The sequence below is a fragment of the Myotis nattereri genome (genome assembly GCF_964212035.1).
Source record: "Myotis nattereri genome assembly, chromosome: 13".
In the NCBI taxonomy this organism is placed as follows: domain Eukaryota; kingdom Metazoa; phylum Chordata; class Mammalia; order Chiroptera; family Vespertilionidae; genus Myotis; species Myotis nattereri.
Genome location: NC_138088.1, coordinates 47,646,912 through 47,674,446, shown reverse-complemented (window position 1 = coordinate 47,674,446; position 27,535 = coordinate 47,646,912). Strand labels below are relative to the sequence as shown.

General features: G+C 43.2%; 1 protein-coding gene across 1 annotated transcript in view; it reads left to right on the top strand.

Annotated features, from left to right (window-relative positions):
• Window positions 1-27,535, top strand: part of SORCS1 (sortilin related VPS10 domain containing receptor 1) — a 217,884-nt gene that overhangs the window by 37,770 nt on the left and 152,579 nt on the right. The window contains exons 2-3 of the mRNA XM_081104694.1: window positions 10,508-10,666; window positions 25,751-25,824. Of these exons, the coding sequence (XP_080960820.1) occupies window positions 10,511-10,666; window positions 25,751-25,824 (230 nt within the window). The 5' untranslated portion in view covers window positions 10,508-10,510. The remainder of the gene's footprint in view (window positions 1-10,507; window positions 10,667-25,750; window positions 25,825-27,535) is intronic.

The following is a 27,535-nucleotide window of genomic DNA, read 5'->3' as shown; positions in this document are numbered from 1 at the left end:
TAATTCATTTGGTCTTCAATAGACATTCATCTTGAATTGATGCCAGATTAGGAATTTACAGCTTTCAAACATATAACAGAACCACTTCATGGCCCAAACCCAATGAAAAACCTGATAACCTCAAGTTATCTTTATCTCAGATATGATTATGAGAAGACCTTGTTATTCATACTGCAGATAAACTAATTTTCTTCTCATTTCTCCCTTCTTTTAATTATAAGTGACAAATTGTATAGTAACTTGTGATCATAGAGCCCTATGGTGGCTGCCATCATACTTACCATCCGTGTGTGTGTGTGTGTGTGTGTGTGTGTGTGTGTGTCCCTTCAGAGATGGAGTTATTTTTCTCCTCCCTTTCAGTCTAACTTAAAAGTGGTGACTTATTTCACCAATAGCAATGCTGCAAAATGGATACCCTGGGACTTCTGGGGACAGGTCATAGGAAGCCTGACAGTTTTCACTTGAGTCCCTTTGACATGCTTCTCTCGGGACACTCACACTGTAGCAAGCCCGCCACCCATCAAGAAATCCAGCTACTATGAAACTGCAATGCGAAGTTCAAGCCACAAGGAGAGAGAGCCTGCGGGATGGAATGCCCCGTAGAGAGAAAGAGAGAAGCTAAGGCCAAATGCCTGCGTGAAGAAGCCATCGTAGAGGTGGAAACTCCAGCTGCAGCCACCACGGTGATGCCATAGGGACCTGGAACTGCCCACCCAGCTGAGCTTTTCCCAAATTTCTGACCCACAGAACCATGAGGAAAATCACAGGTTGTCTTAGGCCACTGTTGTGAAGTAGTGTGTCACATAGCTATTCATTAGTGCAACAGAGGTCCTTTCCTCTTCTATAAAATGTGCCAATTCGGCTGCTTCTGTAGCATGCATTCTGAGCTGCAATTAGCTAAGATATAGAACTGCCTAGAAAATAAAATCATGAAAAAAACGTCTTAAAATGCTACATTTCTATCTCCTGTCCTGACTGAGGGAAAAGGAGAGAGGAAAGGCAGCTGCTAATGTAATTACACTCAGGGGCATGTCTATTAAGCATATTCCCCCTTTTCTGCCTCTCTAAAACAACTTGAGATGATCAATGTCTATCATTAAATACTTGAAGAATGAAGGAAAAATTTGCATGAAATAGATCTTGCTAACAGGAGGCACTTCTTCCTAATGGATCCACTCCAGCCCTGTCTTCCTGAGAGCTCTGCAGCGGAGGGGCCCAGGCCATTCTCAATTTTCACTTTACTCACCTGCCCATTCTGTTTGAGAGAAACCTCTGGTATCTCCATGGTCTTCTCAGGGGAACTAATAGGCAAATATATTAGCAAGGTCTCATGTGGCCGAGGCTTTGTTAATCCTCCCCCGTACACCCTGCCCGTATTTGCTTGGTCACCATGAAGCACTAATATAAGTAAAGCTAAAATATACTTGTCAGGGTGATGATTCAAGTGCAGCAAGGAATGAAGAATGTGAGTACGTTCTGTTCACTAATTTTTAGAAGGAACTCATTCCTGCAGGCCCTTCTTTTCATTTTCCTGACTTTCAACTTGATATTTATTCAGACTCTCCAATCAAATGCACAACTTAAATATTTTACCAAAAATGCTGTGTCCCTCACCTAAATTGAGGTTAAAATGTACTGAAAGTTTCCCTTTCTTGCTCTTTCTTTCTCCCCACCTCTTCTCCTTTTATCATTTCTAGAATAAGGAGATTTCTTATCATGAAATGAACATCATTTCTCGTAAAGTTTCCCATCAGCAAAGAAGATGAATGCCCATTTCTCACCGTATCTCAGCTCCTTCTGATAGCAGCTAACATTTTAAAATAATGTAGCCTCTTGGCATTTATAGGTTTTTTGGGGATTTAGGAGAGAATTTAGTTTGGGACTTGTAATGACCACAAAAGTGTGTTCTGATTGAGTTTGAACAGAGGCCACAGAATAATGCTGGGATATTTAACATGGCTCAAATATTCTCACGGTATTTGATCAGTCTCCATAGCAACTGCAATAATAAAAACGTCTCTCAAATTTGTACATCATTCTTTTCCTCTAAAATGCCATTTTTAAAAACAAGATGATACCATGCTAAGCATTAATGAATATTTTGTCTTTTCTACTATCCCCTTAATATGATGATGGCTACTTCTCCAGCAAAATGAGCTAATATTTTGCTGCTAATTAAACCTAGGATCAGTTTATTAGGAGAAGGGTTATATTGCTTTTGTTCTGATTGGTTTTAATATAAAATTCCCTGAGAAGTAGCTTATAGGGAAATGTTTGTTTCCCTCCCTATACTACCATTAAGTCAGAGCTTTTTGCCAAGTTCTCACCCATCCTATGATAAAGCACAGGAAAACAGGTTTGTTTTTTTATTATTATTTTTAGTTAAGGTATTACAAATGTGTCCTTATCCCCCCCATTAACCCCCAACCCCCCCCCCCCCCGCCCTATAGGGAAATGTTTATTTCCCTCCCTATGCTATCATTAAGTCAGAGCTTTTTGCCAAGTCCTCACCCATCCTATGATAAAGCACAGGAAAACAGTTTTTTGGAGGAGCAATGATAGAAGGATAAGAAAAAGGAGGCCAAAGCTTTTGTGAAAATCTGATTGTGAAACAGGGCTGAGTATTTTGGTACCATAAATTTATATTTAAAGCAAAAAAATCTTTATTTATTCAAGAATATTCTTACCAATTATCTTGTTATAGAGAGTCTCCTTTGTGTAGCTCCTAGCTTCCATTGCAATGCCCCCCCCCCCTCCCCCCGGCCCCTTCTCCCAGCTAGGCAATATTTTATGGGATACTTATAAGGTTTCTCTCTCTCTCTCTCTCTCTCTCTCTCTCTCTCTCTCTCTCTCTCTCTCTCCCTCCCTCCCTCCCTCCCTCCCTCCCTCCCTCCCTCCCTCCTCAACTATCACCTTTTAGCAGAACATATAGTGCTAAATGTGCCATCCTTTGTGAAGTCATAATAATAACATTTGCTCAAAATTCAGCATCACTTTCACACAGATGATCTGATCTTTACACAGACTTATGCAACGATCTGTGTAAAGAGATCTTTACACATGGATGACTTTACCACTAACCAACTGCATGGCCTTGAGAAAATGACCTCACTTCCCCAACTGTCAAATGGACATAATAATATATATCTGAACTGTGTTTTAACAATTTAATGAAGTGATATATTGTAAAGGTTTAGTGGTGTGCCTGGCACCCAACAGGTGCTCAATAAATGTACACTTCTTTATAGTAGCATTACCCTCAATGAGAAAATGGTGGCTCATGAGAAGTTAAGTGAGCTATGAGCTCTCCAGAGTGGCAGAGATGACACTCAAATCTGTCTTTGAAGACAAGCCCCATGGTATTTTCTGTGATCATAGTATCTATTTATGGTTTGTTTTTCCTTCTTCTAATGGTATGAATGACTGTTACTAAACACACTCTCTCTTTTCTGAGGAAGTGCACACAACTATGGCAACATTGGCTGGGATCAGGTTTAGGATTTGGTCAGGGCTCTTCTTATGGAAAACAGGCCTGTGGTTCATGGGCTCCGTGGGTAGCCCTTCAGATCAACTCGTCCAAACACATGGGCCTGTGTTTCCTTGTGAGAGGTCAGTGCCATCCACAGTCTTGGAAGGCAGAGTCTTGCAGTGTAGCGGTGTTTTTTTTTTCCCTTTAAGATTGACTCAGGCAAGGGTTGTGTTCAGTAATCCCAAGAGAAATGAGAAGAAATCTTACATAAACTCTTTTTCTTGAATTGACTTCCAAGGAGTGTAACCCATATGTGGTCATTCCTGGTGAACCTTACTCTTCTCCTGTGTACTCTATATAGTTGGTCAAAAGGGGTATTGAATGAATTACCATAAATGTTACACAATAATTAATAAGTAGGGTCTTCTGACAAGGCTAGTAAGAGACATGAAGAACTGAAATATTATTATACACTTCTTGAAAACTAATTTTCCCCCTAAGAAATAAAAAGTCATTAGGCCCTCATTGAAAAAAAGTTTTTAAAGTAAATTCACAGAATAAACTATTTAGAATACAATGCCAAGTTGTCCTAGCAATTTCACTGAATTAATGTTCAGGTCACACAGGTAGATGGTCTACTGCCCAAACATTTTTTGGTCTTTTAGTATCAAATAAGCCTACTTTGTGTTAATGATCATGTATGGTGCAGAAGGTGAGCTTCACTGAGTTTGGGGGGTTGGGAGTAGCATTTAGAACGAGTGATTGCACGCTGGGTCCATCTTTCTACAGATTGTTTTTTCTCGGTGTTCACTTACTTAAACATTTTCCATTTACTCACTTTCATCTCCTTTTCTCGCTATCGTTTGTATTTCAGTGATTTCCTTTACATGGGCCATTCTGAGATCCTGTGTAACTTCTCCCACTACTGCCTGCCCAACAGTTGTCAACAGATAAGCATGCATTGCTTTCACTTTCAATTCATCTGGGAAAGATAAACATTCAGCTCACATTGGGAATAGGTAGTTTATCACCCACAGTGGTCTGCAAACTATTCAATTGCTCTGATTACACTTTGCTTAATTTGTTTTTAATACTGAAGCCAGAGGCCTGCAAAGAGCCTGTTATACTGTTCCTAGGTAGAATTTTGTTTGGCTAAAGTGGGTAGATAACTGGAGTGCCCAATTAGTCCTATTGCGATTTTTCATTATCCTCATTATGAAAAGTATTTATTATGCAACTGTGATATGGTCATCTGAATTGGATTTAAGCCTTGAGCAAATCAAGAGACATAGCATCAGTACATTATCTCCTCTTGATTCCAATCCACAGATGATAAGGAGTAGACAAATGAGAGGGGGAAAAAATGAACAAAACATAAAATAAATATTCTTTGCTTTAGGACTGAAGAAATGGTGAGATAAAGTATATGCTTATAGATATTGAAGCTGCTCTTAACTCCACCCTATTAAATTATGGAATTCCAAAAACAACACACCTAGGAAAAGAGTCTGAAAAACTAAATAATAGTGACATTTCTGGAGGAGCAATGTCCCTTGTAGACAACCGAGCAGGATCAAAAAGTTCCTATCCAACCTTTTTGTAGAGTTACATCATGTAGCCATATGTTGAATCTGGAGCAAGTCAAAGAGAGTGAAGATGCATTTAATTTTTGATGACACTAACATGTCTGAATGACTAATACTCAAAAAAAAGTGAGAAGTGACATAGTTGAAATCTCTAGATTGCAGTTCATGTTGTTTTGTCAACTCTTGGAAAAGCAAAGTTTTTTCCTTCTCCAGAAGTGGATGATGAATGATAGCTTGGAGTTGGGTGGTGGGAGCCTGTGTAGCCATTATTGACGTTCTATAGAAAACAGTTAATCTGCAGATGCAGTCAACACAGCATCTGCACACCCTGCAAGGCATAAGTAAACTGGCTCTAATACCCGTGGGCTGATCTGAACAGAATAATTACTTTCCTGTTAGAGACACACTTCCCCTTGTTTTTAACCCCCTTGCCTCCAAGTAGAACAGCAGGGGTTTACTTAGGAAGACGCAGACTCCCAGGGTCTCAGGAATGAAGAGGACTCACCTATTCACTCATTTACTTGTTCATTCGCTTAAAAAGATGTATAGACTTCTACTAGAGCCCAAGCTCTACTGGTATGTCAGACAAATAATGGACCCTCTTTTTAGAGAGCTCACTTCAGGAATTGTGCAGAGTTTGGGTTCATGCCTTTTACAAAGTGCTCCAAAATTCCCGTCATTTGGATCATATTCCAGAATGCAGAGGATTCAACACAACAAAGCACCATTTACTTAAAGTCGCACAATGAACCAGAGGAGGAGAGAGCCAGTGTGAACCAGCAGGCAGTGATTATTGGACATGTTTAAGGAGTGTAACCTACACATTTTTGAGGAGTGTTCATGAATTTGAGGTTGCCATTTTGATATTTCACAGTATAATACCTTCTGGGATAGAACATATTTGTTTACAAATGACATCATTCCTGTCTAAAAATGGGATCACACGTATTATTCACATTGTTCCTTTTTTTCAAATAGGCTAAACATTTTCTATGTATATTTTGCTTAAAGACTTTATTTACTTATTAACTTACTTATTTTGAGTAACCAACAAAATGACAGAACAAACCTCAACCCACTGGAAATAAAACTATTAAAATGTTTAAAGACTGAAATAATAATAATAATTTCACTTATTTAGTTAACAATAATTTATTAAATATGTTCTATGGTTCAGCCACTGTGCTGGTTGTAAACTAATGAAGTTGACGGTTTTGATTAAGTAACACATGGTTTATAGTGGTGTATATTATTATGTGTGCATGCATTTGTGTGCTTTTCATTCAGTTGGATTTGAATATAGGCAGTAATATGAAATTAAAATATTAAGTTAAAAATCAGAATAAAAAATCTATGATAGGGTATGTAGATGTGGATAAAGTAGAAAGAAGCATCAACCTTGTTTAAACTGTTGAAAGGATAGGGTCCTGAGCAGTTGATTTTTCTTTTATTTTCAATTCATCTACTGGAGGTCTTACAGAGTTGTTTGTGCAATAAAAAAGGCTAAGTAGAAATAGATCCCAGTTGACCTGTTTGTTTTGAGTGGATTTGAGCAGAGGTTTGAAAGAAGAACCCCTGGAAAGTCTGTGTAATACAGGCACTTATAAATCTTATAGGGTGTGTTTCCTAGCATCTTCCGTCATTTCTAAAATGTCAAATTCCAAAACAGGGGGTTTTAGGTGAGGGCCATTTAGAGAAGGTGAGATTTTAGTCTACATGTTTTTAGTACCCAGAAAAATCTGCCACGGAAGCCAGGAGTTTCATTTACTCGCTCTTAAGTAGTCATGTGTTTGAGAGAGATTTGCATTATTCTACCTCTGCCCTCCCTTATTTAATAGCACCTGGATGCAGAATTATCTTATACAGTCTCATGACTTGGAGCATAAATAACTGTCAAAGATATTTTAAATAAATGATAAAAATCAGCTTGATTTGGGGATATTCTGGAGGCCCAGTTTTTTATTTTATTATTTTATTTTTATTTTTTGTTAATCCTCACCTGAGGCTATTTTTTCCATTGATTTTTATTTTTATTTATTTATTTTTTTAAAAAATATATTTTATTGATTTTTTACAGAGAGGAAGGGAGAGAGAGAGAGAGAGTTAGAAACATCGATGAGAGAGAAACATCTATCAGCTGCCTCCTGCACATCTCCTATTGGGGATGTGCTCGCAACCCAGGTACATGCCCTTGACTGGAATCGAACCTGGGACCTTTCAGTCCACAGGCCGACGCTCTATCCACTGAGCAAAACCGGTTTCGGCTTCCATTGATTTTTAGAGAGAGTGGAAGAGAGAGGAAAAGACAGAGAGAAACATTGATGTGAGAGAAACACATCAATTGGTTGCCTCCTGCAGGAGCCCCAACCAGAGTCCATGTCTGGGAGGACCCTGCAACCAAGGTATGTGCCCTTGACCCGAATCCAACACGGGACCCTTTGGTCCGCAGGCCAACACTCTGTCCACTGAACCAAACCAGCTAGGGCCCAGTTTTTTTATTTTGCTGAAGTGGTCTGCCAGGAGAAGCAGTGGTGGGGTCTGCACTCGTGGGAAGAGAGGAAAACATATTCTGCTTAACAGGGAAATAGGATATCAGAGGAGGGGGGGAAATCACCTTGCTGAGACAATAGAGGCCCTATAAAATTGAGCCGTTTCATATTATTATGGAAATTACTTTGGGCAGTAGTGCAGATGTGATGCTATATATTATTGTTAATTGTGGTTGGAGACACAAAGCAATGTGATCATTTGATGACTCATTTGTTGATTGGAAAACACCTGTTTGTGCTAGTAAATATGAAATCACCTGGAAATATTCTTGTGAATTTAGGTGCCATATGAACATCCCTGTTTAATGCATACAAGAGATTTTAATGAAGCCATGTATGTGAGTTAGTACTTAACAATTAGATGATGGCTCCAAGCCAGCCATCCAATGCGGGAACCCTATCTACGTGGTAAACTCAAGACAAGAAAACAATAACTTTGCCAGAACTTATGGTGGGGAACAGTGGCTTGACCAGAACATGGATTGAGAGGTATTTAGTCTCCAATTTTGTGTGTGCTTTCCATCTTGTCCGTACACACCGGCAGCCACAGTGTTACGCTGCCTGCCCCACATCCCTCTTCTCCTTTTCCAGAAGGGAGGTTGAGTGTGGTTCCATGCACCAAAACGTTGCCAGTTCAATTCCTGGTCAGGGTACATGCACAGGTTGTGGGCTCGATCCCCAACAGGGAGCATGCAGAAGGTAGCCAGTCCCTGTTTTGAGATGTTTTGCTCTCGCTCTCTGAAAATCAATTTTAAAAATTAAAAAAGAAAAAGGAAAAAGAAGGGAGGTTGAAAGAACAGCAAGGAGCTTTCAATTCTCCCCACCTGACATAAACACGGTGCAGGCCGAGTGTGTCTGGTGTGCAATCCTCATGTGACATTTGCAGTGACATTGCAGGACACCACTTTTGAAGATGATACTAACTATCCCCCCAATTTTTTTTTCTTTTAAATATGTTTTTATTGATTTCAGAAAGGAAGGGAGAGGAAAAGAGAGATAGAAACATCAATGATAAGAGAGAATCATTGATCCCCTGCATGACCACCCCACCCCCCACTGGGGATCAAGCCCACAACTTGGGCATGTGCCCCTGACTAGAATCGAACCACGACCCTTCAGTCCACAGGCCAATGGTCTCTCCACTGATCCAAACCAGCTAGGGAACTATCCCAAGGTTTTAATATGACTGCCTCCAAATGCTTGAGAAATCTCAGTGTGTTTGCCTGGCACTCTGCTCTTCTATGACATGGCTCCATTTTATTTTTCCTTTCTCTCTTCCTCTTCCTATCCTAGAACTGCTGCCTCCTCAGCTGGTAATCTTTAAAAACCCTGGGCTACAGTGATTTCTCTTCATACAGCCACACATTAAGCACATCTTTCATGCTTCTCTGAACCAAACTCAGAGAGTGTCAATTAATACGTTGATGGGGAGGAAGCCAGCGGGTAGCATTAAGGCCACCTGTCAGGAGGCATTAGATGTGCACTTTGACTGAGTGAAAGGAACCTGCAGAGAGTGGGGAATGAAGTACTTCATCACGCATTCCTAGAGGTATAGCATGAGAGAATAAAAAAAATCAGTGTTCGGGCAGCTTCTCCATCGTGTTCCTTTTGTGGATTGTTCATTACTGCTCTGACCAAGATGAACCACCCGAACGAGAGAGTGCAAAGCAGCTGACACTATTAAGTTTCCAACAGGCAGAGCATAGTTTCTTGTAGACAGGAAGACGACTGATGGGGAGATCCAGCAGCTCTTCTCAGGGACCTCCATTCATATGTGCTCACACGGTGCCTGGCATGTTTCTAGGTCCATGTGACTACTCTGTAAACTCTTCCCATTCATTCATTCATTTGACACATATTTACTGAGTATCCTATATAATAAAAGGCTAATATGCAAATTGACTGAATGGCGAAACGACCGGTTGCTATGATGCACACGGACCACCAGGGGGCAGACGCTCATCACAGGTGGTCAGTGCGCTCCCACAGGGAGAGTGCCACTCAGCCAGAAGCTGGGCTCGTGGCTGGAGAGCGCATTGACAGTGGTGGGAGCCTCTCCTGCTTCTGAGGCAGCATTAAGGACCCTTTGGGGGATGTCTGCCGAGGGGTTCCAGACTGCAAGAGGGGCCCCCCCACAGTGCACGAATGTCGTGCACCAGGCCTCTAGTATAATATAATCTAGGTCTTACTGTAGCTGCTGGGAACACACTTATGGGGGAGAAAAATAGAGAAATATCAACTACTGCTATTCTCATGAAATTGAAGTTCTAGTAGAGGGTATGTGGACAGTAATCAAAATAAATTAAGTAAATTATATAATAGGATAAAGTGGCCTTTGTACAATTCACAGAGAAGGCTGTAGAAAACTCAGCCTTTGACACAAGACTAACAAAAAAAATCAGGCTAAACGTAGGATGGCATGGGATATTGTTGACATGAACAAGAGGCCTTGCAAGCAAGAAAATCCTGTGAACTCCATCTCTTTCCGTGTCTTTCCACCTCTCCAACAACAGGTGTTACAAGTCTTGCTCTTTAATCTCCCCCCCCCCCCCCAAATTAAAGTAAACAAGGCAAAGTAGGTCAGGGGAACAGTGGGATATAGTTCAGATGAAGGAAATAATTTTGGGGAAAAGAGAACATCCAGTAGCCATATCGAAGCGAAGAAAATGCAGTCTTCTATTTCCTCTCTCTTCCTTCCAACTTATGCTGCCTCCTTCATTCCATAGTGAATCTCATTTGATGTCATTGGGTCAAGGTAGGAGAGCCACCCTGACAGAGTCCCCCGGTGTTCCTTGCCTGCCCCTTTTCCCTTCCTTGTCAAAATTTTAACTCATTGTTAAGATTTGTAAATTTGTAAATTTAACTTCCTGTTATTATCTTTCCCCAACAATTCTTTGCTGCAGATTATGTTACTCACGGACCCGGAGATTGAGAGCAGTTTACTGATCAGCTCAGATGAAGGAGCAACCTATCAAAAGTATCGGCTGAGCTTCTACATCCAGAGCTTGCTCTTCCACCCCAAGCAGGAGGACTGGATTCTGGCGTACAGCCAAGACCAGAAGGTGAGCACGGAACCTTGTTTGAGACAACAGTACATGGTTCTCCTGGGAGAAGCCCCTAGTGGGTCATCTCCACACTACTTCCCCATGACCAGTTTTGTTCTGTGCAGTCGCCTGAACCGGGTGCCTGGGGGATGAGAGGCAGCAGAGCGGGTCTCAGGTCACTGGCTTGAGCTTGTAAACATCTGACCCAGCCCACAGGGGAAAGCTAGACACTAAGGAACTGAATGTGGAGAAGCAGTTTTTGTTTGTTTATTTGTTTGTTTTAAATGTATTTTTATTGATTTCAGAGAGGAAGGGAGAGGAAGAGAGAGAGAAAGAGAAACATCAATGATGAGCAAATCATTGATTGGCTGCCTCCTGCATACCCCCTACTGGGGATTGAGCTCGAAACCTGGGCATGTGCCTTTGTCCAGAATTAAACCTGGAACCCTTCAGTCCACAGGCCAACATTCTATCCACTGGGCCAAACCAGCTAGGGCAAGAAACAGTTTTTAATGTAGATGTTTCAGGCCACTAGGAGCCCCAGACTGTCATGGAATTTGAGAATGAGTTATGTGTGTATCAAGAGGTGATCATTTTTCTAGATAAAGACCCAGGATAGGTTTTTTAAGACCCTTAAAAGGAAGGATGGCCCCTCTACCCCCCAACCCCCACCAAAGGCTAAGAACACTAAGAACTTTCTAAAATGGTGAGAGGAATAATAATAATATCCACAGAGAACATCATTCAGAAACAGGTTATCTCAAGACTTTTCTTCTCTTGGTGGTTGGATTGAAGGAGAGTTCCACTTTTTAAAGAAAGCATTGCATGAGGTTTTGCTATTTGATCTCTCTCTCTCTCTCTCTCTCTCTCTCTCTCTCTCTCTCTCTCTCTCTCTCTCTCTGATGTATTCCATACTATGGAATACATACTATAAAATATATCATGTACCCTATACTACAGATACACTATAAAATACATATAGCCCCTGCTTTTCAGGACCTTACATTCCCGGTAGAATATAAGGCTGCCAACATAAAATGCAGTTAAAATAAAATGAAAAAGAAACAACATACTAGTATACATTGGCAAATGGGAGAGAGACTCTAGCCATAGAAGCCCAAAAGGAACATAGGGAGATATTGGAATATTGTCTGTGAAATGCATGGCTTAGTGAAGTCATTCTTAGAATTCTCCTTAGAGGGCTCATGTGTTAGAAATTATACATATCGGGCTTCTGCGAGTGAGGGGGATGCCCTCGGGTTTTATCTGGAGAGGGTGGTGATGCGTGGGGTTCTTCCTGAAGGGGCAGAAGGCTGGAAGCACCTTTCCCAGGTCTCTACTGACAGAGCATTTTGTAGGAAGCAAATTAAAATTCTCGGTATTGCAGTTTTATTCATGCTGCCCTTCCTGCCAAATGGAATGCACATTAAGTCTAAAAATAGAAAAGATTTACAATTAGGAGTCGTTTCCTCTTGAGTAGCCTGGCTGCCCTTTCAGCAGAATGTACAGTTTCGTTCCCAGAGTCAGCCCACAGTCCATCTGGTCCCAGATGGCGCAGTGGCCACGGGCGAGGCTGAGAAGCTCCAGACACGGAATATTAGTCATTTAATCTGCTGCGTTATTGCGTTTTATCTGACAGTTGGTTAATTTTCCACGCGATGCTAGAGGCACAGCAAAGGCCAGATTTACCTGGCCAAGGGAACCCTGTGCATCCTTGCAGTCCTGTGGAGGAGATGCCCCAGGATGTAACCCTTCAGGTCCCATTACTTTAAGCAATTCCTCCTGGATCGCGGTGGTAGTGTGGGTAGCGCTGGAAGAGATAGGACCTCCGGGCTTTGGCCCCAGCTCAGCCACTCATAGTGAGTGCTGTTAGTGTTGGCTTCCTTTGCTGTGAAATGTGTTCATACAGATGATTATAATTGCAGGGGCACTTCCAAAAAGATTGGGGGGGAAACCATAAATATTAAAGTCCACATCCATTTGAGGTGTTCTGTATGCTGTAGTGTTGCTATAAAATCACTCTAGAAGGAGCATAACCCATCTGGGGAGAGAAGATTAAATACACATGAGTTCACCAATAGTCTAAGAGAGGCCAAAAGAGCATGCCTTCACCCACATTTAGTAGGTGCCCAATCAAGATAGCTGGATGGATTATATGAAATGGGCAGCCCAAAGTGCAGGAGTGATGATCTCATGAAATTATTTTACCTAGACATTCATGAATATGTCATATTTCTTCGGGGCGGCGGGGGGGGGGGGGGGCGTTGCACATTTACACAAGAGGAATGTCACAGACACTAATACAAAGTTAGAAAACCCCTGTTTACAGGATTGTGAATTTGACTATTTGGCTGAAACTGAAATTTGGTTAAGTTCATTATACACTTCCAGAACACAAGCTTGATTATTTTTTATTGTATTGGCTATTTGGTTGTTAGGCAAAGTAATTTTTGTTCTTCTCATTAGGCATCTTTTGAAAATGTTGGTCAGTGGAATGATGGGTTCAGAGCTACAGATTACAAAAGTTAATCTGGTAGAAATATCATAGTGGATTGTGGTAATACATGGTCAAAAGCCAGAAGTCCAGTTAGGATGATAGCATAGCTATTATGGACTGGACCAAAAAGTATCTTGTGACCATACACCAAATAAATTCTGTCATTTAGGAGCTGGAAGAAACATTAACAATCTTTACGCTGTAGAAGCTAACCAATCTTCCCACAGAGAAAACCCACACTTTGCTACCACATGTTAAAGTTCAGTAAATGACAGAAGGCCTTACGTAGTACTTGGTAGGAGTCTCATGTTTAAGGGTGCTATCTTGAGATGGGCAGATTCCTGTTTCTCCAGGAGAGAATGAAGGTGAAATCATGCTGGAAGAAAGAGGGGTAACCTGCCGGTGCAAGGAGGGGTTGGAGAAGAACTTCACATCTCAGGGCTTGAGTCACAGAATGAGGAGTGGGGCTGTAGCCATCAGAGGAACCATTAGCTAATGGGGTTGGCTGGAAGTCAAGTGGAGAGGGTCTGTGGCCACTCAGGTGGGTCAGTGATATGGAAATAATAGCTGGCGATTACCCATGAATCAGGGAGCTTTTAACAGTAATGAGATGCGGCTCTGAGCACCAAGGAGGGCCCCATGCTGGTGTTGGCAGACCAATGACCGTGTTTGCCCGGGAAAAGGAACATTTATTCTTTCACGGACTGCTCATCAGTTTTTCCTGTGACAGCTGCTATTGCTGCTGCCACAAAACTCGCAGCTCTGAGCTGAGCCTCAGTGCTAGTTGTCTCTGCGGGATGCTGTTTTACACCCACGTAAGGTGGACAGGATTTTCAGACAAAAGGTACTGTCTCTTTGAAAGTATCCTGTGTAGGTGGCAGCTCCTTCAGAACTCACCCCCGAGCAGAATCCTCCTCTCTTTCCTCCTGTGCCCCTCCGAGTCCTTGCAGGCATACACTCCCACTTCTGGATACATCCCACCTTCGTTTCCCCCTTACCTCCCTGCTGATGCCTTTCTTCCCTTCCATGATTGAGACCTGCACGGCCCTGAGGACGAGCACAGAGCATGGATCGCTGGCTCCCAGGATGGAGCCCATGTGGGCTGCGCTCTCCTGCTCCATTTGCATTTCATCTTGAAGGCCTGAACCCTGGGGGAGGCTTTTCGATGTGAGCATTTTAAGACACTCCAAGACTTTGTTGAGCAGATTGTCCGTTCTGGCCCAGGATACAGTTCTGCTGGCCATCAGTTCCATAGGAAGCCAGGGGTTTTTTTGTTTGTTTGTTTTTCTTGTGTGTGTATTTTTTTATTTTTTTTAAGATTTAATCAGGGAGAAATGTGTATGATCAAATGCCCTCAAAATCCATAAAATATGGCTGTAGTCTTTTCTCTTAGAGAGAGACATCTCTCTGTGGTAGTCAGGGTCTGGGAGGTGGCCAAGAAGTAAAAATTTTCTTGAATTGGCATGTGGCTCTCCAGGCCCCACAGGGATGACTGGGAGGAAAAGGTTCAGAGCCTTTTTCCATTTGAGGTTCCAAGAAAAGTAGCTGGGGTCCTGGTGGGTTGCTGAGTTGGTTAGAGCATCTTCCTGATATGCCAAGATTGCAGGGTCATTTCCCAATCAGGGCACATACAAGAAGCAACCAATCAATGAATAAATAATTGGAACTACAAATCTATCTCTATCTATCTCTATCTCTATCTCTATCTCTATCTCTATCTCTATCTCTATCTCTATCTCTATCTCTATCTCTCTCCCCCCCCCCTAAAATTTATAAATACATAGATTAACTAATTAAGTAAAAATAATTTAAAGCATTAGCCTGACCAAATGGGAAGCCTGATTGAGGACTTAGTATTAGAAATAGGAACTGAGTTCCCTGGCCTCTGAAGGGTCTGTGTGAGGAGGAACCTTTGGGAAGCCCTGGAATCTCAAGCAAATTAACGTGACAGGCATTACAGACATTTTCTACCCAATGGGAAGAGGGATAGTGATCATGGAAGATCCTACCTCTTATACTTCTTCCAAAGAAAAAGTGAACCACTTATTATAGGATTGCCAAAATCTTGCTTTCCTTTCCTTATTTCTGTACTTTTTTTTAAATCTTTGCATTTAAGCTGTAGAGAGACCAAACATTCTGCTCATTTATTATTATTATTATTATTATTATTATTATTATTTTGGTTTCTTTGCATTAGGAAATGAAGTGAGTGGGAGGATGGAGATAGAGTACTTCACCTCATTGCCAGTCCCCCCCCCCACCCCCCACCCCATCTTCTTGCCTCAATACAGAAAACCACCCAAGGCAGGCTTAGCAGCAGGCTGAGTCTGCCAGATTACATCTTTATTTTAATTTGGCAATAAAGTAGTGTACAAACTGTGCTATAAAACACTGCCTCCAACAGCATCTCTCATTCTGTCTTAAACACCTCACTAAACATGATGTGTTGGGAAACATTTGAAATGAGAGAAAACAAAGAGCAGATGTGACTGAGAGAAAAAATGAATAGGAGAAAAGTCCAAGGATGTATGCATACTTCAGCTTTGCCGGCCATGCTGGCGCACGGGCTCCTGGCTGCTCTGTTAGGGTTGTTTGTACTGGAGGAGTGATTTGCAAAGGAAGGGAGTCGGGTGGTCCTGCAATGTTGTGAAACCGACATGGGCACTCCCAGGACTCGGGCAGGTGGGGAGCTTGGGAGGAGAGGCCCAGTGACCTGCTGGTTCAGGCTGGCAAGTCCCCTTGGGAGGCCCTGCAGAGGGACCTGTGCCTCTGACCAGAAGCAGGAAGGAGCACTTTTCTCTGGCCCGTGCAGCGTGCCGCTTCTCCCCATGCTGACAGATGTGGCGGTCCATAGGCCATGACCTCAGTTCCTACACAGACAAGCAAGAAATCCCACTGGACAGAGTGGCTGGGTCTGGGCTGTGGGAAGTAGAGGCAGGTGTTCATTTAGAGGAGAGGGGCGTGGTGAGCTCCAAGCTGTTGTTCTTGCCACTGAGGACGGCTCCTCCAATGTCATTGGTCCTTCAGATTTTTTTTTTTTTGAGAAAAGTGATCCTGCTTTGTTTGAAATGTGGTACTCTTTTATTTTTCAGTGTTTACAAAATTTAAAACAGAAATGGTACAGGACAAGGAAAGCTCATCTGCCACCTTGTATTAGTCCCCAAATCTCTTTTTTCTTTTCCTTCTGTCTTTCCCATTGTCTTTATTTTTCTCCTGGTCATGGGTTGCTCTGTCACCTTTATTTCAGGAGATGTGAAATCATTTTGTGATTAAAAAAAATCCATCCAAATGAGCTATCAGTTCTGTGGAGGGAGTACAAACTCTTAAGACAGTTTGGTGGGCCACCCTTCATTCTGGGCAGTTCTGGAAAATTCACAAGTTTATATTCTCACTTCTTTTGGAGCTCTGGGAGTCAGCAGTAATACCACCCGTGCACCTGCATGATCCCTGATCTCCTGTATGTTCCAAAGAAACAGGTTATGAAAAAAATAAATCTTTAAATTGAATGTGGGCCTCACCTTCAATATTTTGGTATATATGGCTAAGATACACATAAAACCAGAACATGGTTTTAAAGGGGGAAGCATGTTTTGATTTGGAGATTCTTGGCACCCATAATTGAAACACAATATTAACAGTCATCATTCTTTTTTTAAAAAAATCTGTTTTATGTATTTTAGAGAGAGAGGAAGGAAGAGGGATAAAAACATCAGTGAGAGAGAAACATTGATTGACTGCCTCCTGCACACCCCTGCTGGGGATGGAGCCAGCAACCTGGGCACGTGTGCAGACCAGGAATCGAAACAGTGAACAGGAATTGAACCAGTGACCTCTTGGTTCATGGGTGAATACTCAACCCCTGAGCCACACTGGTCAGGCTTAATCTTTCTTCTTCTGCCTGGATCCTAAGAGAAGGGTATTGCTTATCATGGCTTTTTGGAATGCTGGGCATTGCCTGGGAAGTAATGACTACTTGATAAGGGAATAGATGCCAATATTTTCCACAGTCAGTCAATCTGGTTTCTCACCACTGATTGACAAAATGGCAAACTAGGTTAGAGCATCAGCTCTCTACTCTCTCAGGCCCTACTAATGGCCCTGTGGCCCTCAGCAGTCACTTAATTTTATACTTTCTCCAACTGGAAAGTGGAAGTAATAATAATAGCACCTGCCTCTCCCAGGACTATTTGAGGATGCTGAAATAACATACATAAAACACCACTGAGCCTGGAACGTAGCAGGCATACTACCCAGTGTATTATTCAAAGACCTGAGAGATAACCAACCTGGTACGGCGTTGCTGGATTTAGACACAAGGCTGCCTTCACGGTAGTTCAGTGTCTTTTCTGCACCTGAAGTCAGAGGCACTTTAGTCAACCTGCAATGCCTTCTTAGTCACTAAAAGGTACCATGAAACCAGAAAGAATGGAGCAGGGGAGATATGCAGTGCTCAGGAAATATCAATGATTATAACAGTAAACCATTAAATATTACAGTATCTGTCTTCACAGTAACTTCATTGGTTTTTGGAGACACCTAGCAGCCCTTTAATGTCAAAGGGCTAATTGAAATAAAAGATAAGTGGCTCCTTGAAATTCACACCCCCTGGGGATATTCAAATGATTCTTGCACAAGCACAAACACTTAGGAAACTGATATCTGCCTAATGCCATCACGTTTTCCCAAGGCCCTGCATTAAGTAAAAAGGCACTCAGTTATTTATAAGGAATACATTGAGCATTCTTTACCATGCCGGGTGGCAGGATTTCCATGTGCTTGAAATTTCCCAATGTCAGAGCTGATTTCTAATCTTATGCATATATACATAATTTAAGTATCCAAATACAAAACTGGCGATTAGAGTGGAAATCAGGGAGCTTGCTAAATGTCAACCCCAATGCTTGTTTATAAAACAAATTTTCGAACTGAAATGCCATCATATGCAAACAAGGAAGGCTTGTGTTCACCTTAGAATCCTTGTTTAACCAGTTTGTGTCATTATTTTTCAGTTGCTATCTTGGACAGTTGGATCCATCTATTCCTAATGGTTTGAGAGAATGGGCTGCAAGAACAAGGACTAATGGGCATTTGAAAAGGACTAATTGGTATTCAGGCTTGGACAGGCACAATGAAGTTATTTAGTAGCTATTGAAGCTCTAAAATAGATTTACATTTTTGCCTGTGCAACTTTTAGCCAGCTCTCTCGATCCGGTCTACCCACCACCATTTGTCTGAATAGATTAAGATGCCTCCTTAATCCAGGTACTAGTGGGGAAGTTTGAAGGACATTTGGCCTCAGAACATGGATCTCTTTCTTAAATGAGTTCAAGGGATGCCCAGAAAAATGCCTATCTCTAAGGCTGGCCCTTTAGAACTCTAGCAATGCTCAGGGTTTCTTGCCAAGCGTAGTCACAGCCAAGGATGTTGCCAAGGAGGGAAGTGGTTTTGGGAGAAGAAAGAATAGGCACATTTTGTGAATTTATGTCCCTATTGTTTTCACCTTCTTTTTAAATGTATATATATATATGTGTGTGTGTGTTTATTGATTTCAGAGATAGGAATGGAGAGGTAGAGAGAGACAGAAACATCAATGATAAGAAAGAATCATGGATTGGTTGTCTCCTGCATGCCCTTCACTGGGGATCAAGCCCACAACCCAGGCATGTGCCCTGACTGGAAATTGAATCTCGACCTCCTGGTTCATAGGTTGATGCTCAACCACTGAGCAACACAGGCTGGGCTTTTTTCACCTTTTTTAAAAATTAAAAATGTTATCTTGCCAACCTTCTACCTTTATTATAATAGGATATTGGAAGTGTGGATTACACATGGCACACTCAGTGTTCTAAGAGACTCAGCGCCCCAGCCAGGATCTCAAAGCTGCCAAGAGGAAGAGAAACCCGAAGTCAGGTGCCTTCCTGTCCAACCTAGCATGTGGTGCCCATTCTAAGAGCTGAGTTTGATAGCAGAGGGAGGGCTGCGGTGTGATAATCATGGTCTCCTCTGACAAGTGCCCACTCTAAGAGCTGAGTTTCACAGCAGAGGGAGGGCTGTTGTGTGATGATCACGGTCAAGGCAGGAGAAGAAGGGACAGGGAGGGACCTTTGGCCAGAGGAATTGGCCCTGGCTGGCTGCCTGGCATCCATCAGCCCCTTGTGATTCATCAGACAAGCTTCTGACACCTTGAGCGATACAGCACTGTGACCCTTGTGCATCTATGCCTCCAACCTTCTCCTGGCTTTAGTCCCAGGGCTCTGCATGTACTTCTCCCCCTGCTCAGGCCAAGTGAAGGGGCTTTCAGAAGTGACCTTCTCTTCTCCACATCTGGTCAGATTTATTTTTACAGTTTAATTTTGTTTATTTTTGTTTGTTTATTTTTTAAATAGTGATCCATTTTATTCTTCTCATATCCAGGGGCCCTGCCTAATTCAAACACTCATCTCTTCCCTGCCTGGTTGTAGTCACCTTCTAACTGATTTGTCGCTCTGTTCCACTCTGAGCTTTGTTGCTCTGTTAATTTGCTCAGACTGACCTGTTCACCCTGGAACAGTGTTCTTCTACATCTTCATATTGAGAAATTGCAGGTGGGGCAGGGGGAGGTATTGTTTCTTTTAGAGAGAGAGGGGAAGGGAGAGGGAGAGATAGAAACATAGATGAGAGAGAAAACATCATTGATTGGCTGTTTCCTGCATACCCCCTATTGGAGATTGAGCCCACAGTCGGGTCTGTGCTCAGGCTGGGAATCAAACCAGCGACCTCCTGGTGCATGGGACAATGCTCAACCAACTGAGCCACACTGGCTGGGCCATATTGAGAAATTTTAACTGCACTCCTAGACCCACCTAGAAAGCTTTGGCAGATTCCCAAATTTTCCTCTCCAACATCCTCCACCATAGCACTCTGAACCAAATACTGCACATCACTAGGTCTGTGATATATCCTGACAAGCTAGCTTTTTCTTTGAGGAACTTATATCTGGTGGGGTTAGGGGTATTGGTCTGGAATGGTTACCATGATTTTCTCTCTATCCATCCCTGTACCCACCCACCAATGAAAAGGCTCATGTCAGCATTTAGTGAAGTTTCATGAAATTATTTCAGGAACCAGAGAATGCAGCTTCCCCTCGGAGTGATTTGTGGCCCTCTCTTTCCCTCTGTGGAGGCCGGGGGAGGAAAGAGCTTGATATTTTCCATGCCTCAGGCTCAGCATTAGGAATTCATCTGAAGTCCTGAAGGTACCATCTCTTTCTTGCTAAAAAGAAAGCAGTAACTTTCAGTGAGAAGTGGAGAGTCATGAGCTGGATGAGAGCTCTGTACCCAGACCATCCCCAGGGCAGCGCTAGGATGAGGCAAATAAAATAGAACTGGCAGGGGTTTCTGTCAGCCTTTTCAAGAAGTGCAATTTGCAGGCCTCCTGCCTCTAAAATGTGAAGGGCAGAGAAGCAAAGAGGATGGAGCAGTAAACCTTAAAAAGAGCCGACAGCAGGAAGTGTTCCACTGAGGTGGATGTGGAGCGTCTTGAGGAGCCTGTGGAGGAGACCCAGCGACCTGCCTCCTGCCTGGGGAAGGCGCCATGGGGAAGTTTCTGGGGAACCACTTCCAATCCCATCAACCAAAGGCGTTGCCATTCTTCCCTCCTATGCAGTTGTGTCCTTGGACCAGTTTTCTAGCTGCAAAAAGAAAGTGTCTAATGAGTTCCTTACAGTCTGAAAGGAGGGGCTGTATTGATGCAGCTTAGGGACATTGAGAAGACGTTCCAGCCGGAAGGTGGTGGCAATGGCAGGCTTTCGTATCAACATAAGGAAGTTGAATTTCTCTTCAAAGAAAGATGCTAAGAGGATGAAAAAGCCAAGTTGGAAACTATCGTACCCCCTTCTCTCGCCCCATCTGAATCGGCTGTAGGTTAGAAATCCTGAGCAAAGCTGACGAGTCTCACTCTGTCCCAGCCCCCAAGCTATGCTGTGTGTCTCCTGTGGCATCCCTCTGTTCGCTCCCTTGGGGCCTGTGGCCCTCATCCAACTTGCAGCTCTACAGGCCTCCTGAGTGTGGCCCCCAAGATGACTGAACAGTTGATTAAAAGCTTAAAACTCACCTTGCCCTGGCCAGGTGACTAAGTTCGTTGGAGCATAGTCCTATACACCAGATGCTTGCGGTTCAATCCCAGTTGTGAGTGTGTCTGGGAGGCAATCGATATTTCTTTGTCACATTGATGATGTCTCCCCCCACCCCTGGAAAAGAAAATCAATAAACATATCCTGGGGAGCATATTAGAAAAAACACACACAAAAACTAACCTTTGCAATAGCATCCTCTGCAATCAACTGTATTTTGTATCTACACTCTTCTTATAGCAAACAAAGGCAGGTGGCAAGAAAACAAGCCAATGTGAGAAATGTCAAAAAAAGGAAAATCCTCATTAGGAGAGGAGCGTAGTAAGGCGGGGAGGAGCTGACCGCCCCAGACCAGCATGAGGACAGAATGGAGGGTCAGGCCCTGAGGCTGCTGGTGGATCCTGGGCAGAGTGCAGCCTCTGGTGTGAGCTTATGAGTTCTATGTCCTAAGGCAAGGAAGGGCCTCAGATAGTTTGGAATGATTTTAGGCAGGAAGGATTTTCTGCCTTGGTTCCTTCTTCCCTCCCTTTATACTGTTTCTGCTCCTTCAATCTTTTCCTCAATATTTTGTACCAGGGTTATTAGCAAAACAAAACAAAACGCCACCCCCTTCACGAATCACATTCTGCTGGTCATGACCAAAGGTTCATAGGTGAACATTGCTCTCCTAAAACGGTTCAGATGCCCTGTTGTCCTCTCTGAGGTCCTCTGCAGGCTCAGCATTGCTGGAGAATGCAGTGGCTGCTGCTGTTGATGCAACAGACGTTGATGGTAGTCCTCATGGTAGTTCTCAGTTCTGTGTTCTGACAGTCCTCAGAGCTGTGGAGGCCAAGACATACAGGGAGGGATGGAAATCTTATCTAGGTGCTGATGACTCCATGAATTTTGTTGTTGTTAATCCTCACCCCAGGATATTTTCCAGTTGATTTTTAGAGAGAGTGGAAGGGAGGAGAGAAACATCAATGTGAGAGAGACAAATAATTGGTTGCATCCCACACAAGCCCCGTCTTGTGCCAGGGATTGAGCCCGAACCAAGGTACATGCCCTTTGACCAGAATCAAACCCAGGACCCTTCAGTCTGCAGGCTGATGCTCTATCCATGGAGCCAAAAGAGCTAGGGTGACTCCATTAATTTTATTGAAGGACATTGAGTCGTTCTAACCAAAGCCTTCTACTACTGCCCAGAGAGTCATTGGTAAAAGTCTTTGATTTCATTCCCTTCTCTGTGGAGAACTTTGCTGTCAGACTCTGCAGGTTTAATTAACACATTAACTTTTGAATGGCCCGAGCTTTTTTTTCCTTTTCTTGGTAGAACACCAGGCTGGACTGTTAACTTCTCAGGGGGCAAATCTGTGAAGTGGTATGTGGAGGACACAGAGCAGCTTTGTGTAGGGGATAAATGAATATACAAGAGCTGCTTGCTGCAAATCCTTGGGAGTTTCAAAAGTGCTGATATTTATAGTTTTGTTTGTTGACTTGTGTAAGCATAGCCCTCTAACTATGAATCCATGGAAGCAAATCTGGGTACTTTACTTGGTAGAATCATCACTAAGAGATTTGCATGGTGCTCAATTGATACTTTTGCCCCGTGATCATCTACTATGTACTAGGCACTGAGCAGGTAAGCAGGGATGGGATTCCTGACATATAAAAGCTTTGTGACCTCCCATCAAAGACGTGGGTGCAGTCTCAGATAGTTTAGGGTGATTTTTACATAGGAAGGAATTTCTGCCATGCATTCATAGAAGAAAGACTCTCTTGAAAGGCTACTGAGAAAATTAAATAGAAACATGTGCCATGTAGTTTTATAACATTTGTTACTATACCATAGTTCTTTGGACATGAGGCCACTATGGATTTCAGTGTGTAGGAGAGGCTTCACGGAGAAGGTGACCTTGATCTGGTCCTAAACAGACCACTGGCAGTCACTGAGGTAGGCACATGCGGAAGCCACCCCTGCCAGAGTGGGTAGCCTGAATGGAGGCACGGCAGGGGAAATGTGCTCAGGTGTGGATGGGAAGGAGACAAGGCAGAGAGTATCTTGTGAGAGAAGAACCCGAAAAGGATGTCACTGAGCTGCCTAAGAGAAGCTTGGCTTATTGGGTTACTCGGTATATCCACTGCTTGAGGGGCCTCTGGATGCTCACAAATAACACAGCAGCCCCTTGAAGAAGATAAAAACAAATTTTATGGGACATACCTGACTGGTCCCTGGGTTTGAATCCAAGCCTGGGGGATCCATTTAAAAAGACATAGAAGGGAAAGAAATACACACATACAGATGCTGGCATCCAGCAGTTCCTCATGGGAATGAATTCTGTGTGGGAGCATGGATAGCAGTCACTTGGAATAGCCATCTGATTTCTCAGAGTTTATATATGACCTTCAGCATATATGTGAATCAGCCTTCACACGGAATTATTATTTTAAATCACCCTGATGCTGTGACACTGGCATAAATCTTTGTATATAAATATTAATATATATTTATATATAGACAGAGGCATACACAATGGTGTGCACTACGTTCTCTTTAAACTCATGCAAAGCAGTTCTGGGTTTTAAAAAAGATAAGAGTGAGGGGAGAGGGAGCAGCAGACGTCCCAGATCTGGTGCTTGCTGTTGACCTAGCAGTCTGCATGTTAAAGTGCAAGGTGTTCAGGACTTGCTGGGATTACAGCACAGGACCTGGGTCCACCGGCTGCTTGGGTTTGAATTAAGAGTGAACGGTGCCCTCCTCCGTTATCTCTGTGAAGGGAGCTGTGTCTGCTTCCCTCCTTCGCACTCTTAAAATGAGTCAGGCATGAAATGTACCCAGGAAAACTTTCTTCCCCAGACATAATGGGGCAGAAAAGAATAATAGGACTTGAAAGAAAGAAGCCACAGATGCTCCTTGGCTGGGTGCCCAAATGCTGTGTAGTTGGAGCCAATCGAACTGCTTGCTTTAGTAGCCAGATATCTCCGCTTTTTTTGGCTGTAGGATGTGTTTTGATCCAATGGACACAATGGTGTAGGAAGCTTTTTCAAGGGTCAGTGCTTACTCACTAGAGCTGCCTTGTTCCTTGGACATGCCGGGCGCATCTGCAGCCCTGGTGAGTCACTTGGTGAGTCATTTGACTCTTTGTTGAGTGCTGGGGCTGGGGCAGGAGGACAAGGCTGGGCTAGCAGGGTCCTCGGTACAGTGACTCACTATTCATTCACTCTGGGATTTGGCAAATGCAATGGTGGGAGTTTGGAGTTTGTGAGTGGGTTACAGACCAGGCATATAGCAGAAAGACGATGTTCCAAATGATATTTTTCAAGACAGTAGCCAAGAGACCAATGGAAACCAGGATGCCTACAGCATTAGGAATCTCTGGGCTACCATCAGAGGATACTTGCAGAGGCACAAAAGGGTTCCATGGTGCTGCAGAGAGTATCGGAGAGAAGCAGGGGTGTCATGTGAGCAAGGAACAACAGGAGGTAGGAGAAGAAAGACATTAGGAGGGATGGAACAGTGGAGGGTTAGACCCTGTCTCCTGAGCAGTGTTTCTATGCAGTTGCCCTTGGAGAGTGCTTACACAGTGGCGCACATGGACTTGAACCATTACCAGCTATATAACCATCTGTAAAATGGTCAAAATAACTTCATATATCACAGGGATGGGGTATGGACTAAATGAAATAGTACACGAGAAGCATTTGGATGACTAAGTAAGAACTTAGTCAATGCAGGCTGCTGTTGTAGCCTGAGGTTCTTCTAGTTACTCTTAGGAAGACTAACATCGGCCTCTCTTGTCTGCAGGATACGCTCTGGTCTCCCTAACTTACCATTCAAAGCCTTTTCCAAGGTGCCCTCAACATGTTCATCCAAACATATCTGGATCAGCCAGGCTTATTCATATCTTGTCCCTGCATATCTCACCTCTCTGTCCTATGCTGTTCCCTTTGTGAGGAATGCTTGTCCTATAGTTGTCAGTTTGAATGCAGTCATTCCTTCTGATCCCCAGGGAATCTCCACAAGGTCTGAAAAGCGTCCCCGGTTGGCTGCTGAGCCTCCTTCCTCGGCATCCTTTTATCACCAGCTGCCTCATGCATCTCTCATTATTGAAGTCAGAGTCAGGTTGCATCATCTGCTCTTTGAGAGCCAGGACTAGACTTTGTACTTCTGTGGATCCCACACAGGCAGTGATCTGCATATGCTGCGTCAAGTGGTTCAGGCGACTTTGTCTCCAGGCAGAATGGGGTGTGAATCCCAGTCCATTCTACTATTTAGAGGGCATGCGATCTCCAGCAGATCACTTAATCCTCCTGAGCCTCAGTTTCCTCTCCTGTAAAATGGGGATATTAATATCTGCCTTGCGGAATGTATGGGGGGAGTAGAGGTGATATGTGGAGCATTCACCTGGTCTGTGGCAGCTACTCACTAAATGGTAGGTGCTCTTATTACTGTTACTGTTCTGATGAACTGATGTTTGTGTACTCAGTGGTGCTAAGTCATTTCTTTTCTCTGCAGTTATACAGCTCCGCTGAGTTTGGGAGAAGGTGGCATCTTATCCAGGAAGGGGTTGTACCCAACAGGTTCTACTGGTGAGTCTCGCTTTATTTTGGACCGTATTAAGATGTCACCTAGTAAACAAGCACTGGATTCTTTTTCTCACCCGAAACTCTCACATGAGGTCTGTTCTGGTTGGGATACGCCCACAGCCCCCTCAGGCAGGACCTGGCACTGGTGTAGCAAACATGTTAAGGGCATATTAGAGATGTATCACAGATTACTTAAAAACCCCAGAAAGATGACTGAGATCAGTGAGCAGCAGGGGCTTTGGAACTGGTGTTTGGATGAGATTTGTGAGATAGACACTTAACATTTTAATAGTGACATTTATTACTGAGACCATTATGCATGCATTTTTTTTACATGTTCAAATAAAGCTTTTCATTGTAAATAAGTAGGTCTTGTTTAGTCTAAAAGCGGATCTTCCTCCCACTCCTGATTCCAAGGTTTCTAGACCTTCTCCTTATCATATGGGAAGCAACCAATATTCTTAATTACTTACTAACCCTTCCAGAATGTTCCATGAATTACCAAATATATTATTAGCTCAAGCTGCTTTCACAAAAAGACGTTGACTGGGGAGCTTAAATAACACATTGATTTCTCAGGGTTCTAAAGGCTGGGAAGTTCAAGATCAAAGTGCCTACCTATTTTCTTCCTGGTGAAGGCTGGAATGTTTCAGAGAATATGGCAGGATACTGCAGAGGGTGCCTTGGTTCTGTGTCCTCACAGGATGGAAAAAAAGAGAGGGAGCACTGTGGTCTCCCTTCCTCTCTTTATAAAAGCACTAATTCCATCAAGAGATTTCACACTCATGACCTCATCTAAACCTATTTACCACCGCCCCCCCCCCCTCCCAAAGACCTCATCTCCTGGTACTACCACTTAGGGGATTAGGGCTTCTACATATGAATTTGAGGGGGGCAAAAACATTTAGCCCATAAATTTGCATTGATATAAATGTTAGCTTACACACCCTGTTCTGTGCCTTTTTTCTTTGTTCGTGTGAGGGGATGCAGTTAACAATACATGTCATCATTTTTTTTTAATAGTTAAATATCATTTTCCTCTAAGGATATAGATTGGAGGTAAAGTCTAGGCTTATTTAATGAACAAAAATAGACTGTGTATATTGGTGGATAAGTGCAAGGGGAAAGAGATATATGTGTGTGAGAGAGAGAAGATAAGGGGAAGGGAGGAGAGAGACAGACAGCAAATGAAAAAGAGGCAGAGAAAGTAACATATGTATTGTTAAACCACCTGAGCCCATCTTCCTGATTAAACTAGAGATGGCTTCCCTCCATGGCCATGGTGACTACAGGTGACAAGAAGAGGAATAGCACAAGCTCCTTCGGCTTTTGTGTTTCTATGACCTGGAAACGCAAAGTAACAACAAAGTATGCAACATTCTAGTGTAATTTGACATTACATGACAAACCCTTGGGAGTTTACATCCTAACCCTGCCATAAGATGCGGCTCCTTACCCGGATATATCTAATCTGCCCATGGAAAAGCCACTGAGTCTGTATCAGACGTTTGCTGCTATAAACTGGGCTATAAAGCACTAGCCCAGAGCAGCTTCTCAGGATGCCTTGTTACGTCATTCATAATCACAGGGGCAATGACCTTTCCGGAGCCAAGGAGCTTCCTGCGAATAGGACAGTGACAGGTGTCTCCCTTCATGCCTCCTGAAATCACACTGCCTCCCATCAGCCTCTGGACTCGCATGCACTTCGAGGAGG